This window comes from Camelus ferus, chromosome 3, assembly GCF_009834535.1.
Source record: "Camelus ferus isolate YT-003-E chromosome 3, BCGSAC_Cfer_1.0, whole genome shotgun sequence".
Taxonomy (NCBI): domain Eukaryota; kingdom Metazoa; phylum Chordata; class Mammalia; order Artiodactyla; family Camelidae; genus Camelus; species Camelus ferus.
This window is the reverse complement of record NC_045698.1, coordinates 88,876,192-88,891,189: the sequence shown is the minus strand read 5'-3', so window position 1 is coordinate 88,891,189 and position 14,998 is coordinate 88,876,192. Positions and strand designations below refer to the sequence as shown.

Genomic DNA, 14,998 nt, shown 5'->3' with positions numbered 1-14,998 from the left:
ATTATTAGCACTGTTTAAAACAGGCCTGGAGAAAGGGTCTATCCTCAAGTTTTATCAAAAGATCTGTTGAGATGGATCCATAGCCTTCTTCTTTTCATGTCAGTGCTGCTAAGTTGTATGATAATAGATACATTCGTTGACAGCTGATTTGCTGTAACTTACTACTATTTTTCTCTGAGTAAATGGGTTGATTATAAGTGGGGGAGTAGTGTGAAAACATTCAGTATCAAAATAAGCTATTAGTTTGAATATTGATGTGTTGTATTTTACACAGGGAAAATAGGTAAGCTTGAATGTGACTCTTGGGTTAATATTTTCAGTAACTTTTAATTGTTGGGCAACGTAGTAGGAAGCAGTTCAAAGCTTATGCAGGTGCCTTTCTCGCTTCCATCCCCTCACTTCTCACATGGCCCCGTAGTCATCCTTTCAGAGGCTTGTCTCCCTGCTGGACTGGGAGCTTCCTGAGGCAAAGTCCACATCTAATTCATCTCTATAGCTACAAGTTCTAGGTTACAGTGGAATCCCAGTATTTATTTATGGAATGAATGAAAGAATGCTTCTAAAAAATGAGCACTGAACATGTAATGTAATTATTTCCATTATGACCTTCCTTTTGGAACATGTTAGATAAATGCATCTGGAAGAAATATGATTTAATAAGGAGAATAACCAGCAGCTGTGCTACTTCTAAAATCTCTGAATGGGTGCTAATTTGAAAGGAGCTATAAAGAAAAAGCCTTCTCGTAACTGCATTCAGTTTTAAAGTTGGCAGTAAAATTTGGTTTAAATGACATAAGAGGAAAGCAACTTTAAAGCAATTCTATTTGAAGAATATGAAATTTCAATTAAAAAAAATAGGTGCCATTTAAATTATGTTTTGCCATGTTGGAATAATTTCTTTTGATCGTTTTTATTCCTGAATGTTAGGTTTTTATTCTTTGGAAGAAGGGCACACTTTATGTCATATAAAGGCATATTTTGAGATATTTTCTATGTAATTGCTTTAAGTTCTAAATTCTATAAAAAATAGGAAAAAGTAAGTTCCATAAAGACATGGATGTGGGGCATTAGCCATATGCTTTGTCCAGTAGTTTAAACATAAATTCTTGGGAAAAATAGTAATTAATGTGTATTCTTGCCTGCTCTAGATATTGATGAGTGTTTTGCACATCCTGGTGTGTGTGGACCTGGGACCTGCTACAACACCCTGGGAAATTACACCTGCATTTGCCCACCTGAATACATGCAGGTCAATGGAGGCCACAACTGCATGGGTAGGTGCAGGTCTCTGAGATCGATTAGGTCACAGTTGCTGGCTTCCCAGCCAACAGTTACCTCTCAGGTACTTAATGTCTCAGAATTATTATTCAGGAAGTTTGAAAATTAAATCTTTATGAATGAAGTATTTTAAAGTCTTATACACTGACTCTGTATCGTATTTTGAACTTTGGCTGCATAGTTACATGTTACAAAGCCATGAGTCAGAGGTGGAAAATTTCATCAAATGTTACAATTATATATTCTTAAATAATTTTTATTTTCCATTCATATAAAGTGGACATTATTTTATAAATAGGAGAATATTTAAAATTTAATATGTAGTACTTTTTAAATAAATGCCTTTGAGTAGAGAAACAAGTAGCTGTTAACTTTATTCCCCCAAGAAAATTATAAATGGAATCCCTTATTTAAAAATGGGACAGATATTAATCTAAAAAAGATTTGTGTTCTACTTAAAATTTCTTTTAAAAAAGCCTCTAAATGGTGCCGTTTTTCAGAGTTAACCAAGAAAGTTTGGTATCTCCAGATGTGGGCTTTGTTATTAGCTGCTTGCTCATAGGATTGGTTGGCATATTTGTTTTTCTCTACGTAGACATGAGAAAAAGCTTCTGCTACCGAAGCTATAATGGAACCACTTGTGAGAATGAGTTGCCTTTTAATGTGACCAAGAGGATGTGTTGCTGCACGTATAATGTGGGCAAAGCCTGGAACAAACCCTGTGAACCATGCCCAACGCCAGGAACAGGTAAGCACACAGCTCCTGCTTCTGCTGAAGGCTGAGTCAGTGACACACACATATATGTGACAGTAAAGTAAAAGCAAAAATGCACTAAAAGCAGACATGCTTAGTTCTGAAAATATCTAAGAGCTCATATGGCTCGGTTTCTCAAGCAGCCCTGTTTGGGCTTCAAACACTTAATTTCGGAGATATCTGTTGAATAGGAGCCTGGATTCTGAAAACAAGCCCCATGCTGAAGAGTTAAAGTTTATAGTACTTGTCCATTTAAACTCATTTTCTTAAACCATGCTGTTTAATTATTCTTTTATTCATAAAACAAGTATTTATTGAACAACTCCTGTTTATCACTGTGCTAGATTTGGAAGGTATCATATTTTGCTTTAAAAATTTATGATAATTTAAAGTGCATATAAGTTCAATAAGTATCTCTTTTAGTTCAACTGTGGAAAATATGCAAAAAATGGATTGGATGGGCAAACTTTATATAAAAGCAACTTAGTGTTGAAGTTTTCCTTATGCATTCTTTTCCTCAAACATTATTGAAATTTTTAGGCAGAAAATAGGACTAGTCTTTACACGAAAAAATATTTCTCCAAGCACAGATTCTTTTGAAAGAAAAATTGAAAGATAATAGAGACGAGCAAAAAAAAAAATTTGCCTTAAAATTGTTGCCCACTCAGGTTCTTTTATGACCTGGAAAGTGGTTACTTATAACAGTTATAGATGGTAACAGTTGAACCAATTGGACAAATAAGAAACAATGATTACTGTATTTTTACCAAATACAGTATTACTTAGGGTATATGTATTAAAATGTTTCTTTTAATGTGATAATCAAATGAAATTAAGGAGAGATGTGGTGAAAAGTGATGTATGGGGCCTTTCTCAGTAATAATAATGATAAAGAATGCCTAGATTCACTTCTTGCAGAAGCTGGCATTATCAAATAAATATAATCGAAACTAAAATGTCTAGTTGTGACTAACATAAAATATACCTGTCAGTGAAAGTAATACTATGTAAAGTGTTATTTTTGAAGGCATTTGAGAATTTTTAAGAGCACATTTACTTTGTTTATATTTTAAAGCTGACTTTAAAACCATATGTGGAAATATTCCTGGATTCACCTTTGACATTCACACTGGAAAAGCTGTTGGTGAGTTTTTCTAGATTATGTTTATTTTAATACATACAATGTAGCATTTTATAAAAATCTGTTAACTGTTATTTAAGTTTAAAGCACCGTAAAATATAATAATCTGGATTTTGATCCAATATAGTTAGACAAGAAAGAAATAACGTGTTTACGGACACTCTGACCAAGTGTCAATAATGATGAGTCCATCAGCGTAGTCTGGTAATAAGAGTTGTGACAGCTGAGTTACTCTCTCAAGACTTCACACGTATCAAGGTGAAAGTTTAGTTTTCCTCGTCATGGATATTGTATTACATGCCTCTAAATAGTACACTTCATTTTAACTTTTAATTGCTGTTTTCATAAGTATACCTTAAAGTTTTTGGTGTATTTTTACAGTACTTCTTTATACCAGTCTACTTATGAATTTGCAGAATTATTAATTGTATAGATCACTTCCTTCTAGATGTACTTTCTATTGCTCATTTTACTTTTCTTCCTCAAAGATTAAATGAGCAATACAATTTTAGCGTCTGTTATCAATACATATGTAACAAACGATATAAAAGTAAGAAAACATAGCATTCTTTATCAGAAGAGTAACAGTAGTTAGAGGACCCTGACAGGTAACTTAAGAAAGGAGGCTCGATTCCCTAGGAAGTTTATTTGCTGTACTGACACTAAAATCACTTGGTGTATTTAGTCAGCTACTTCATTGTCTTCATCACTGTTCAGAGGAAATAATCTATTTTGTGGTCCATATGCTTTCATAAACCACAAAATCATTCATTACTGATATAGAATTGATTTTTGTGACCCTGAGTGTGTGTTTTCATTCCAGTCTACACATAATATTATTTAAGGTCTTACGGTAAATACATTAAGCACAACCCCATATATTTGATCAAATCCATTCAATTTCAGACATTGATGAATGTAAAGAGATTCCAGGCATTTGTGCGAACGGTGTGTGCATTAACCAGATTGGCAGTTTCCGCTGTGAATGCCCTACGGGATTCAGTTACAATGACCTGCTCCTTGTCTGTGAAGGTAATCTGAGTGACATATGACCTTATCCACAAAAATCTGGTGGACATAACCGGTGTTTAGACAATTTTCTGATTTTTAATATTTCCTCTACAGCGTTTAGGAGTTGGTCACCAAATTGGTCAAGTGAATGTAACACTGATGCGCTAATGAAATTTTAAAAGTGAAACTGTTGCTCTTTCAGATATCGATGAGTGCAGCAACGGCGACAACCTCTGCCAGCGGAACGCGGACTGCATCAACAGCCCTGGCAGCTACCGCTGCGAGTGCGCTGCGGGCTTCAAGCTGGCGCCCAGCGGAGCCTGTGTGGGTAAGAAAGAGAGGGGCTCCTTCTTGGGCACCGAGCACGACATTCCTCACGCTTACTTCCTACACTAAAAAAATTGTTTATGCTTTCCTATCAAAAAAAAAAAAAAAAACCTTTTCCCAGATAATTTCGAAAAGATTTTCCAAGTAAATCTATTCATTCATATTGAACCTATTTCACCGTGTCTTTCAGATTCTTTTGTTAGGAAGAGAAGCGGTCTCTCAGTGGATTTTCCTAGAATTGGACCTAAAATAAAATCACATCCTTGAGATACCAATCAGCATTTAAAAACTGCTTGATTTAAAATTTGTTTAACAAGAGGCTTGGGTACTTTAAAGCCTTTCTTATTTCAATTCAGCTGTTGTTATATTTCATTTTCAGCCTGTCTGTGATAATTAATAGCAGGTTATAGAAACAATGCCTGTGGGGGAAAAAAGAAGGAATCTTAATGAAAATCAGATATGTGTAACATGTATTTCATTTTTTGTGTTAGATCGCAACGAATGTTTAGAAATTCCTAATGTTTGCAGTCACGGCCTGTGTGTTGATTTACAAGGAAGTTACCAGTGCATCTGCCACAACGGCTTTAAGGCTTCTCAGGACCAGACGATGTGCATGGGTAAGAAGGAGGAGGACATTAGTTCCAGGGGGTGACGTAGAGCCCAGACTCCAGAAGAGATTATAGTTGGGTCACTTGCCACGAGTCACTAACTACCATGACTCTATGAGAAACAGCCTTGCAAAAAGAAAGCTATGTGAAACTGTGTATGGTTTTATTCAATGTAAAATTTGCAAGCGAGACACACCACAGTACATTCTTGGGGTTCAGTGTTTACAGCCTTTTTCCCCTGGTGACTTTCACATGCTTAACCTGAGCTCTGAGACACTCGGGGTTATGTGGAAATCACCACAGTACCAGCTGCCTTTTTACCCCTATCTGTTCCCACTCAAGAAAGCCTTTAGGAATGCAAGAATGCAGGGGAGTGGGAAGAGTAACAGTAATGTAACATACAAACCTACCTACTACCCTTCATTCTCCCAAATAATTGAATACATGAGATTTATCTGCTTCTTTTGCATTTTAACTCTTGAAAACAATTTTTAGAAACAAAGGTAGCAAACCTCTTTTAAAGCCCCAGCAGCTAAAGTAATGGTTAGTTAAGCAATAATAGTGTTCAGTAAGTACTTGCTGAGCTGATGATTAAGAAAATTATTAAGATAAAAGCAGATGGGCTGGACACCTTGGGACTCAGCTTAACACCTCAAACCTGATGTCAGCAACTGATTCGTCTCTGCTGAAAGAGTTCTCTGTGCTTTGCCCTTGAAGGAGGAAAATTAAATTTAAAACGTTGGCTGTTTATATTAGTATGTTTTCAGTTTAGAAACAGCTAAAATTTGTGCATCTACTCTTGGTATTCAAGATACTATCTATGTGAATACTCAAGTCAGATTTTAGTACCACAGAGCAGCACAACTAGTTTCCTTTATGGCATAACCATACAAGGAGGGCCCCCTGGAGATTGTCTCCATTCTTCCATTCCCTCCCAAGAGCTCCCCTATGGACTTCTCCCGTGGTGGTAGGAAAAATTCTCTAGGAGATGCTTGTACAAAAGATACATGCAGGATGTGGCCCTATTTGTGCAAACTCTGTGAGAATGCTTGCTTATACATGCTTCCAGGGCTGCTCTCTAAGAAATGAAATATGATTTGCTAAAAAAAAAGAAGTGTGAAATTTATAATTCAAAAATGCATGTGGAGAAAATCTGTCCTTAGTCCTAACAATTCATCCATGGTGAAAGTCAGCTAGACTCCTTGGTAATACCACTCTTAAACAAAGCTTCCTTCCAAAGGAATAATAAAACCCTTTATTTTTTTTTGACGATGGATAAGTTTCAGCAGCCTGGAGTTCACAGTGTAGGGAGTCTGCCCTCTCATATGACAATGACCTTTCTAAATATTAATTCCATTTTCTTGAAGGCTAAGAATACTGAGCTTTAATGGATTTCTTCAATTTGGATTCCACTAATTCATAAAATTTAGGAAATTAAAATTTACCTTTGTGCTAGTCAAATTAAGGTATGTAAATTTCTGGGGAGAATTTTTAACGCTTAGTGGAACATATTGTCTTAGTGTTTCAAAAGATTGGTTTCCTTACAATTGACAAGCGAACCTAGTTCATTAAAACATCTCCACTAAGGACACAGATGCTTGCGTGTTAGCCTAGTTCTTTCCTGAGTACTACATATGCTCGTCAGTCATTAAATGGCACTTCTTATGATTTTATAGTTCAGAGTTTTCTCTACTTTGTACTTACTTTCCTTAAATAAATACGGGTTCCTACTACTGAATGAGGGGGAAAAATATCTAAGTAAGCTGGTAGTTTAAAAAATCTGAATGTTTAATAGGCTGTGTTATTCTAGCCAAAATTTGAATTCCTCTCTGAGCCAGTGTTTCTTTCTAGATGTTGATGAGTGTGAGCGGCATCCGTGTGGAAATGGAACTTGTAAAAACACCGTTGGATCCTATAACTGTCTCTGCTACCCAGGCTTTGAGCTCACTCACAATAATGATTGCCTGGGTGAGTACTCAGTCCTTTATTGCTTTTGATTTCTACATGATATACTGAAATAAAAAATAAAAGAATAAATAAATATTTTTATTGTTCAAATGGTGAATGTGTGCCCAAATATATGTAATGTCACTGACCAATTTCTAATTAACTAAAGCCATAGTATTGGCTTAAATAACCACAAGACAATCTGCTGTGTTGAATACTTATGTCAGTCTTCCTTTTCGGTTCAAGGGAAAAGGCCATGCAGATGATGGTAAATATCTTGGGACTGATTTATGCTTTAGGGTTATTTTTACCTCTTAAATGGCATCAAAGACAGACTTATTACTATTTCAGTGTTATTACAGGTATCTCATATAATCTATTCTTTACTTATATTCAAACACTGACAGTCTTCAACTTAAGAACATGTTGTGTCTTGCAACTTCATTTTCCATCAGCTTTTGAAGCCAGGGACGCCTTTCCCCACAGAAACAGTGCATGGTAACTAGGTTTCCAAATCAGTTCTCAGAAACCTATTTGATCTCCATGAAAAACTGTAGATTTTCAGTGGAAAATAAAACTATCTCCTCCTTTGCCCCTAACAGACTGTGACTGAAATAAAAATTGATAGTGACTGTGTGGGTGGGGGTCCTGTAATTGGTGGAGAAGATAGGAAGAGATATGACAGCAAACACTGATAAGGTTTCTTGTTTACCATGTGCCAGGCACCATGCTGGTACTTCACAGCACAACATCTCTTAATTGATTCTATAAGGTATGTGAAAGGATCTCAGACTTTTTACCTTTATGGAACCATCACAGCTCAAACCCACCTCCTAATTTAATTCAACAAAAATTCCTCTCAGTTTCTTTTATTTTTCAAAATTCTGCCACTGTGAAAATGTTTAGAGCTAATTGGACATTTTATTCAACTACCATTTTCTTATCTGTAGTTTCTCAGGCCCTTTATACAGGCTAGGAGAATGAAAGATACAGATTGGGCTCTCATCAAAGTACAATCTACAAACAAACCAAAAAATTACTCAAATGCAATCAACCCTAAGCTTAACTAAAAACCTAACACTTAAGAACTTTTTTTTTTTCAAATTCTGTGTTCTGTCAGCAAAACAAGCCAGCAATTCTAGAGTGTTTTTAATATAATTGATTTTTCTGTATTTAATATGCTCCATTATTTGTCCTTTGAGTGCAGTCAGCTTATCTCCAGGTAGAGTCATCTGCAGACTGGACAGTCCAGTTAAATTCATTTACCTCCAGGAAAAGAACTATTTTTCACTTGGAAAGAATGGAAAGCTTCATCTTAAACCTATAGGAGGGGTCTCTGTGGCCTTGTTAGTCACATGATCCTTGTGAGCCACTTTTCTCTGTGTTGACAAGGAACTGTAATGTAGGGTTTTTGTAAATGTATAGCAATATGTTTTTAAGTTGCAACTTGTGACACAAAATACGTATGATATCACTCATATGTGGAATCTAAAAAAAGACAAATGAACTTACTTACAAAACAGAAACAGACTCACAGACATAGAAAACAAACTTACGGTTACCAGAGGGGAAAGAGGGTGGGAAGGGATAAATTGGGAGCTCAAGATTTGCAGATACTAACTACTATATATAAAATAGATAAACAACAAGTTTCTACTGTATAGCACAGGGAACTATACTCGTTATCTTGTAGTAACCTATAATGAAAAAATATGAAAATGAATATATGTATGTATATGTATGACTATTATGCTGTACACCAGAAATTGACACAACATTGTAAACTGACTATACTTCAGTTAAAAACAAACAAACAAACATAAGAACTCTCTCTGAAAAGCTAACTCCTGTTTGCTTACAGACATAGATGAGTGCAGTTCCTTCTTTGGTCAGGTGTGCAGAAACGGGCGGTGTTTCAATGAAATTGGCTCCTTCAAGTGTTTATGTAATGAAGGTTATGAACTTACTCCAGATGGCAAGAACTGTATAGGTACGTAAACAATGAACAGTCTTCACCTTGTTTTGTTTTATAAAATGATTGTATGACTGCCCCTCCTCCCTGAACTTAAGGACTCATTCGCATTTCACTTGATCATCTGATAACATGGTCAAGATAAGATGTCATGGGAAATTTTGGTAAAAGGTATAAGCCAACAGTTGGGAATGACTCGTACGCAGTGTTTTTACTGGGACAGAGCTTGAGGCTATCCGTGTCTCAATAAAAGTAGACGCAGGAAAATTAGCCTCTTGCCAAATGAGTAATACTCAGTATGTCAGAAGTCTCTCAGGGCATATTTGTCCATAATGACATGGCAGATCGGAGGGCTTGAGTTGAATTTATGTTAATATCATTTGGCAACAATTATCTCATCTTTAAGTCATTTTTTCTCTTGCTTCTCTTTAAAGATACTAACGAATGTGTTGCCCTCCCTGGCTCTTGTTCTCCCGGTACCTGTCAGAATTTGGAGGGATCCTTCAGGTGCATCTGTCCCCCAGGGTATGAAGTAAAAAGCGAGAATTGTATAGGTAAGGCTTACGTTGATTCTGAGGCCCAGGGGCTGTTCTGTACGGGACAGACTCTACGGAAATATATTAAATTCAAACCACTGCTGATCCAAGGAATTAAGCTTATAGCTGCCTACATCTGTTTTACTGAACCACCAGAAATGATTTGAAGGTGGAGCTGGTGGGAATAAAGAATTTAAGGATGTGGGATTTTTCATTAACAGAAATCTTATCCTCGTCGAAGAATTTTCAGTGCACTCTAATCTTTTTTCCAAATGTCAACAGAGACTTTCTACTGAATTTTAAAGAGTGTCTACAAAAATTGTAATCTTTGGCAACCAATTTTAAAACAGCTATTAAAGGTGTCTGGAGTCCTAGAAATGTGAAGCAGAAAATCTTGACAATGCTATTGAGACATTTTTTTCCTTGGGAAGGCCTCGTGTCAAAACAGAAAATATTAATCCATTTGTCATAACAGATGTTTTTCTGTTGAAACTCTTCCAGCGTACAAGAGCACTGTAACCACATCAAAAGTGGGTTTCAGAATTGCCTGGTGGACAAGATGAAGGCCGACCTTTTTACCCTTACTTTATTTCACTTTAATACAAATTATTTTTTACAGTCTTGTTGAAATTCAGAAGCACCAGCATCTCAGTGTGTTTCTTCTAACGTGAAATGATCGCTGAGAGCTTTTTTGCCTTTGAGTTAATCCAGTTTAAAAAAAAATTCTACGGAGCTCTACTATTCGCATTCATGGGACTTATATAGACAGAACTGAAGAAAACGGTTTACAAAGTTAAATTTAATTTATTTTTCAGACCATATAATTACATATAAAGGGGCTCCCTAGTCATTCTGATTTGGTCTTTATATCTTTTTCCCTTATTGTCTAATTTGTATAGTTCATTGTAGGATTGTCTAGTGTTCTTAATAATTAAATATGATAAATAATAATACTAGAAGCATCTTAGTAAAAATTTTCTTGAGAAGTGTAAGATCTTTTCTTTCATTTTCTTTATGTTTCATCTCAGTTCTTCATCATCCCTATGATTCATCTTTATGGTACAATTATAGAAGCCATGCATCAGCCATTAGGAGGGAAATAGAAACACATGTGCCTCTGCATTGGAAAGACTCAGCTACCTTTTCTCTTAGTGGAAAAAAAAAATCTATGATTCAGTTACTTCTTATTAAACCTCAGAAGTATTTATTTTCTTTATCCATTGATAAGCAACACCACTATTTTGCATTTCTTAAAATTTGGTTTTTAATTAGCTTATTTCACTGTAACAGTATTTCCTCCAGACTAGAATCTCTTCTACCGATTTTCCCGGATGGAACGTTTCCCAGCGTGACTATACACACAGTCACACACACACAAATCCATTCCAGCATTCAGCGGACATTACAGTAAACCCATAGCACCTTTTAGGCACTGGGAGTATAAAAATGCAGTTTTTGCCTTCAGGTAGCTTACTGCCTAGCAGGAAAGACGTATTTTGTAAGCAACCTCTTTTTGTAAATTTATCCTTACAATCCAATGTGACAGATACTGTACTGGGGTATGTTCAGGATGTGGGCTCACAGGAGAAGGCTGTAAATAATGATGGTAGTGGCGGAGGGCTGCACATCAGGAAACCTGTCATAAAGGTTTGGGGACATTCGAGGCAGCACTGAAATCTTGGATAGGAATTTATTAATCACAGACAGGACTGGAACAGAGGAGGCAGTTTGAAAACAGAGGCAACACAAGTGTGATAAGGGGCATTGAAGGGCCAGCTCAGAGGACCTAACTTAGTACTGCAGGCAGCGTGGAGGTTTGCAGGTTATTTTAAAAAAGGATGTGATATGTCTCACTCATTAAAACTCTGCAAATATAAATTGAGAGCATAGTAAGTGGCAGGCACTACTGTGCTACGCTAAGCTGAGAGTGCAACGTGATCCAGACAGACAGACGTGTCGTGTCCTCGTGGCGCTTACAGTCTACTGTGCCTGGAATTGTGTGATGTATATTCATTTACTTAAAATAATCCATTAAATAAGTACTTTCCAATGAAAACAGGCCAAATATCACTGGCCAGGAGTCCTTACATATTTTAAGGAACCATTCTGGGGTGGGGTAAGAATGATAAAATTCTCAAAGCTCATCTGAGTTCTCCTAGTTCCATAGGCACAGATGTTCAAATAGCTGTTATGTTTCAGAGAGACAACCTTGGGGGTAGTGTGAAGAGGAGACAGTCCAGTTCGGTGACTTATGGTAATCCCGGTGGCAAATGATGTTGAGTTTGAATGTGCAGAGGAGGCACATTCTTTTTCACAGGTCCCATGCTGCTTGCATATGAAGGTAGAGAGGTTAGGGAGAGGAATAAACAGGACTCCAGGTGCCCAGCGTGGACTGCTGGGAGGGGCATCAGAGAAGGGGATGGGCTGAGGCTTGCAGTGCCGGTAAGATACTGACCTGGTCGCGTCAGGTACGGAGGCGGACATGCAAACACCCCTAGGGGTCAAGCCCCAGGGAGCTGGAGATGGACTTGGGAGTCTGGGGCATAGGTTGGTTGAAACTGGATAAAATCTTTGATTTTTGAAGCAATAACAGTTTATTTTTAAAGATTAGTTAAACATACACATAATATAATCTAACGTCTCGTATTCAATTTCCAATGGCCAGTGAAGTGTTATAGTATGGACAAATTATTTATTTTCAAATATTGAGAAGTGTACTGGTTTGACTAAATCAATAAATGCTCCCTCTGTTCTGCAGATATAAATGAATGTGATGAAGATCCCAATATCTGTCTGTTTGGTTCCTGCACCAATACTCCTGGGGGCTTCCAGTGCATCTGTCCCCCTGGTTTTGTACTGTCTGATAACGGGCGGAGATGCTTCGGTAAGTTCTGAAATGGCTTCTCTGTAATAATCCACCCTGAAACTTCAAAGCTAGACAGTAAACCATCGTGTAGTGTTTGTTACTACAAAATACATTTCTCTGGTAAATACATCATCTGTTAAGTTTAAAATGTAGCCTTCAGAAGTATATACACTGGACAGTTTTTATGGTACTTGAGTTATTGGCTCTGTTTCTATGTTTTTTAAAAATTTCATACTAAAAGAAAAATTGTTATCTTGTTTTATCATTTTCATTTTGTTGTTGGCATAGTGTTATTTGTACTTTGGTGTATGAGTATGTATGTATGTATGTATGTATGTATGTATGTATGTATGGTGTATGTGATGTAACTGACTGAAAGTTACCTAGATTGTTCTTGTCAGACTATAATGTAACAGTGGAAAAAGAGATATGGAAATCATTTTAATGTTGAGCACAATTTCTCAAATTTCCTATGTACATAATTAAAATATTTAAACATTTTAAATAATTGAATACAGTTTTATAGACTGGTCAATTCAAATTGGCAAGTGAAATCAGCAGTTGAGGATTTCCAGACCTATCTTCTAACTGCTGATCGAATCTGCTTCCCATGTTCAGTCCGTGAGAGATGTGCCAGCAGCAACAATTATGTACAAATTATTCCATCTTTTTAAATGACCAGTAAGGAGGTGTGTGATGTTTGTTTTCTTGACTAGATACTCGCCAGAGCTTCTGCTTCACAAACTTTGAAAATGGAAAATGCTCTGTACCCAAAGCTTTCAACACCACAAAGGCAAAATGCTGCTGTAGTAAGATGCCAGGGGAGGGCTGGGGAGACCCCTGTGAGCTGTGCCCCAAAGACGATGAAGGTAAGAGCAGTGACATAAAATGGCATTTTGCACTGGCTTTGGACTGTGAGAACTCAGCTGGACTATGTAATTTATGGATATTTTGAGGATGAAATTATTCCTTCATTTATAGAACTTTACTGGTTCAGTGAACAACCTAGTCTCAGGAATTTCTTTCAGCTTTTGTATTCAGCACATGTAAGTGCAGGGAGTCACCCCATTAATTTCATTTTCCTCCGTGAAGTTAGTTTCATTGGCTTTGAAAGGAATGGATTTGAGAGGTGCAGGGAAGGAGATCCAGAAAAGGGGTGAAAATTATGTTTCAGATTGCTGTGGGAGTCCCTCGTGGGTGTTGTATCACGCACGGTCTGTGGCTCTCAGAATCTTATGTAAAATTCTGAGACGCTGAGTCAGCACAACGGTCATTTGCAGGAGGAGACCAAGAGCCCCGAGACCTTGTTAGCGCAGCTGAATTATAAGGTTGTTCCCAGCAGACTCGAAACTGGCTTGGTCTGTAGGTCTGTGTGTAATGGGCAGAGGGCTCTCCGGCTGCCCAGCATTAAATGAGTGAGCAGATTAGAATCAGACGCCCTCAGTAGGCACCTGGCACCCTGGGAGGAGCTGGACAAGCTCAGGTGACCTTCTCTGAATATGCTCGGTGCTGCTTTTGAAATAAATTATGGAAATAAAAAGACTTGTTTGAAAGAGCTTCAGAGAGGAAAAATAAGTCTAATTTCATGTATATTGTCCATCAGTTCTTAAGTTCTCTGATAGTTGAGACATTTCGGTAATGGAGAATTTATATTTTCCTCTGTAGTTGCATTCCAGGATTTGTGTCCTTATGGCCATGGAACTGTTCCCAGTCTTCATGATACCCGTGAAGGTGTGCTTCAATATGTTTTATTTTTATAGTCTTACATCAATATATTATTGTACAGTTGTCTTATAATCACTGTGATTTCACTGTATAACTGTACTGCATTTGATGCACATATACAATACTTATTATTTATCATATGCACTATATCATGTCTATTGTAGCGTATTAAATACATTATATATTTTCTGGTAAAGTAAATGTCCTTTAAAATTTTTAAGTCCCTGTTGAACATACACACACACACACACACACACAACTTTGGCATCTTTTTATATAAGGAAGTTCATGGCCAATTCTATATTTTATTTTATTTTTTTTTAACATTTTTTATTGATTTATAATCATTTTACAATGTTGTGTCAAATTCCAGTGTTCAGCACAATTTTTCAGTCATTCATGGACATATACACACTCATTGTCACATTTTTTTCTCTGTGAGTTATCATAACATTTTGTGTATATTTCCCTGTGCTATACAGTGTAATCTTGTTTATCTATTCTACAATTTTGAAATCCCAGTCTATCCCTTCCAACCCTCCACCCCCCTGGTAACCACAAGTCTGTATTCTCTGTCTGTGAGTCTATTTCTGTCCTGTATTTACGCTTTGTTTTTGTTTGTTTGTTTTTGTTTTTGTTTTCTAGATTCCACATATGAGCGATCTCATATGGTATTTTTCTTTCTATATTTTAGATGTCAATGAATGTCTTGAGAGCCCAGGCATTTGTTCAAATGGTCAGTGTATCAACACAGACGGGTCTTTTCGCTGTGAATGTCCAATGGGTTACAACCTCGATTACACTGGAGTGCGCTGTGTGGGTGAGTGCTGACT

The 14,998-nt window shown here is 36.8% G+C and overlaps 1 protein-coding gene across 1 annotated transcript in view; it reads left to right on the top strand.

The window, feature by feature from the left end:
* The window catches only part of FBN2 (fibrillin 2), a 207,397-nt gene that overhangs the window by 165,971 nt on the left and 26,428 nt on the right, over positions 1-14,998 (top strand). The window contains exons 40-52 of the mRNA XM_032476642.1: positions 1,149-1,274; positions 1,874-2,026; positions 3,108-3,176; positions 4,080-4,205; positions 4,387-4,512; positions 5,003-5,128; positions 6,971-7,087; positions 8,928-9,056; positions 9,473-9,592; positions 12,333-12,458; positions 13,157-13,309; positions 14,106-14,171; positions 14,860-14,985. Coding sequence (XP_032332533.1) covers positions 1,149-1,274; positions 1,874-2,026; positions 3,108-3,176; positions 4,080-4,205; positions 4,387-4,512; positions 5,003-5,128; positions 6,971-7,087; positions 8,928-9,056; positions 9,473-9,592; positions 12,333-12,458; positions 13,157-13,309; positions 14,106-14,171; positions 14,860-14,985 — 1,563 coding nt within the window. The remainder of the gene's footprint in view (positions 1-1,148; positions 1,275-1,873; positions 2,027-3,107; positions 3,177-4,079; positions 4,206-4,386; positions 4,513-5,002; positions 5,129-6,970; positions 7,088-8,927; positions 9,057-9,472; positions 9,593-12,332; positions 12,459-13,156; positions 13,310-14,105; positions 14,172-14,859; positions 14,986-14,998) is intronic.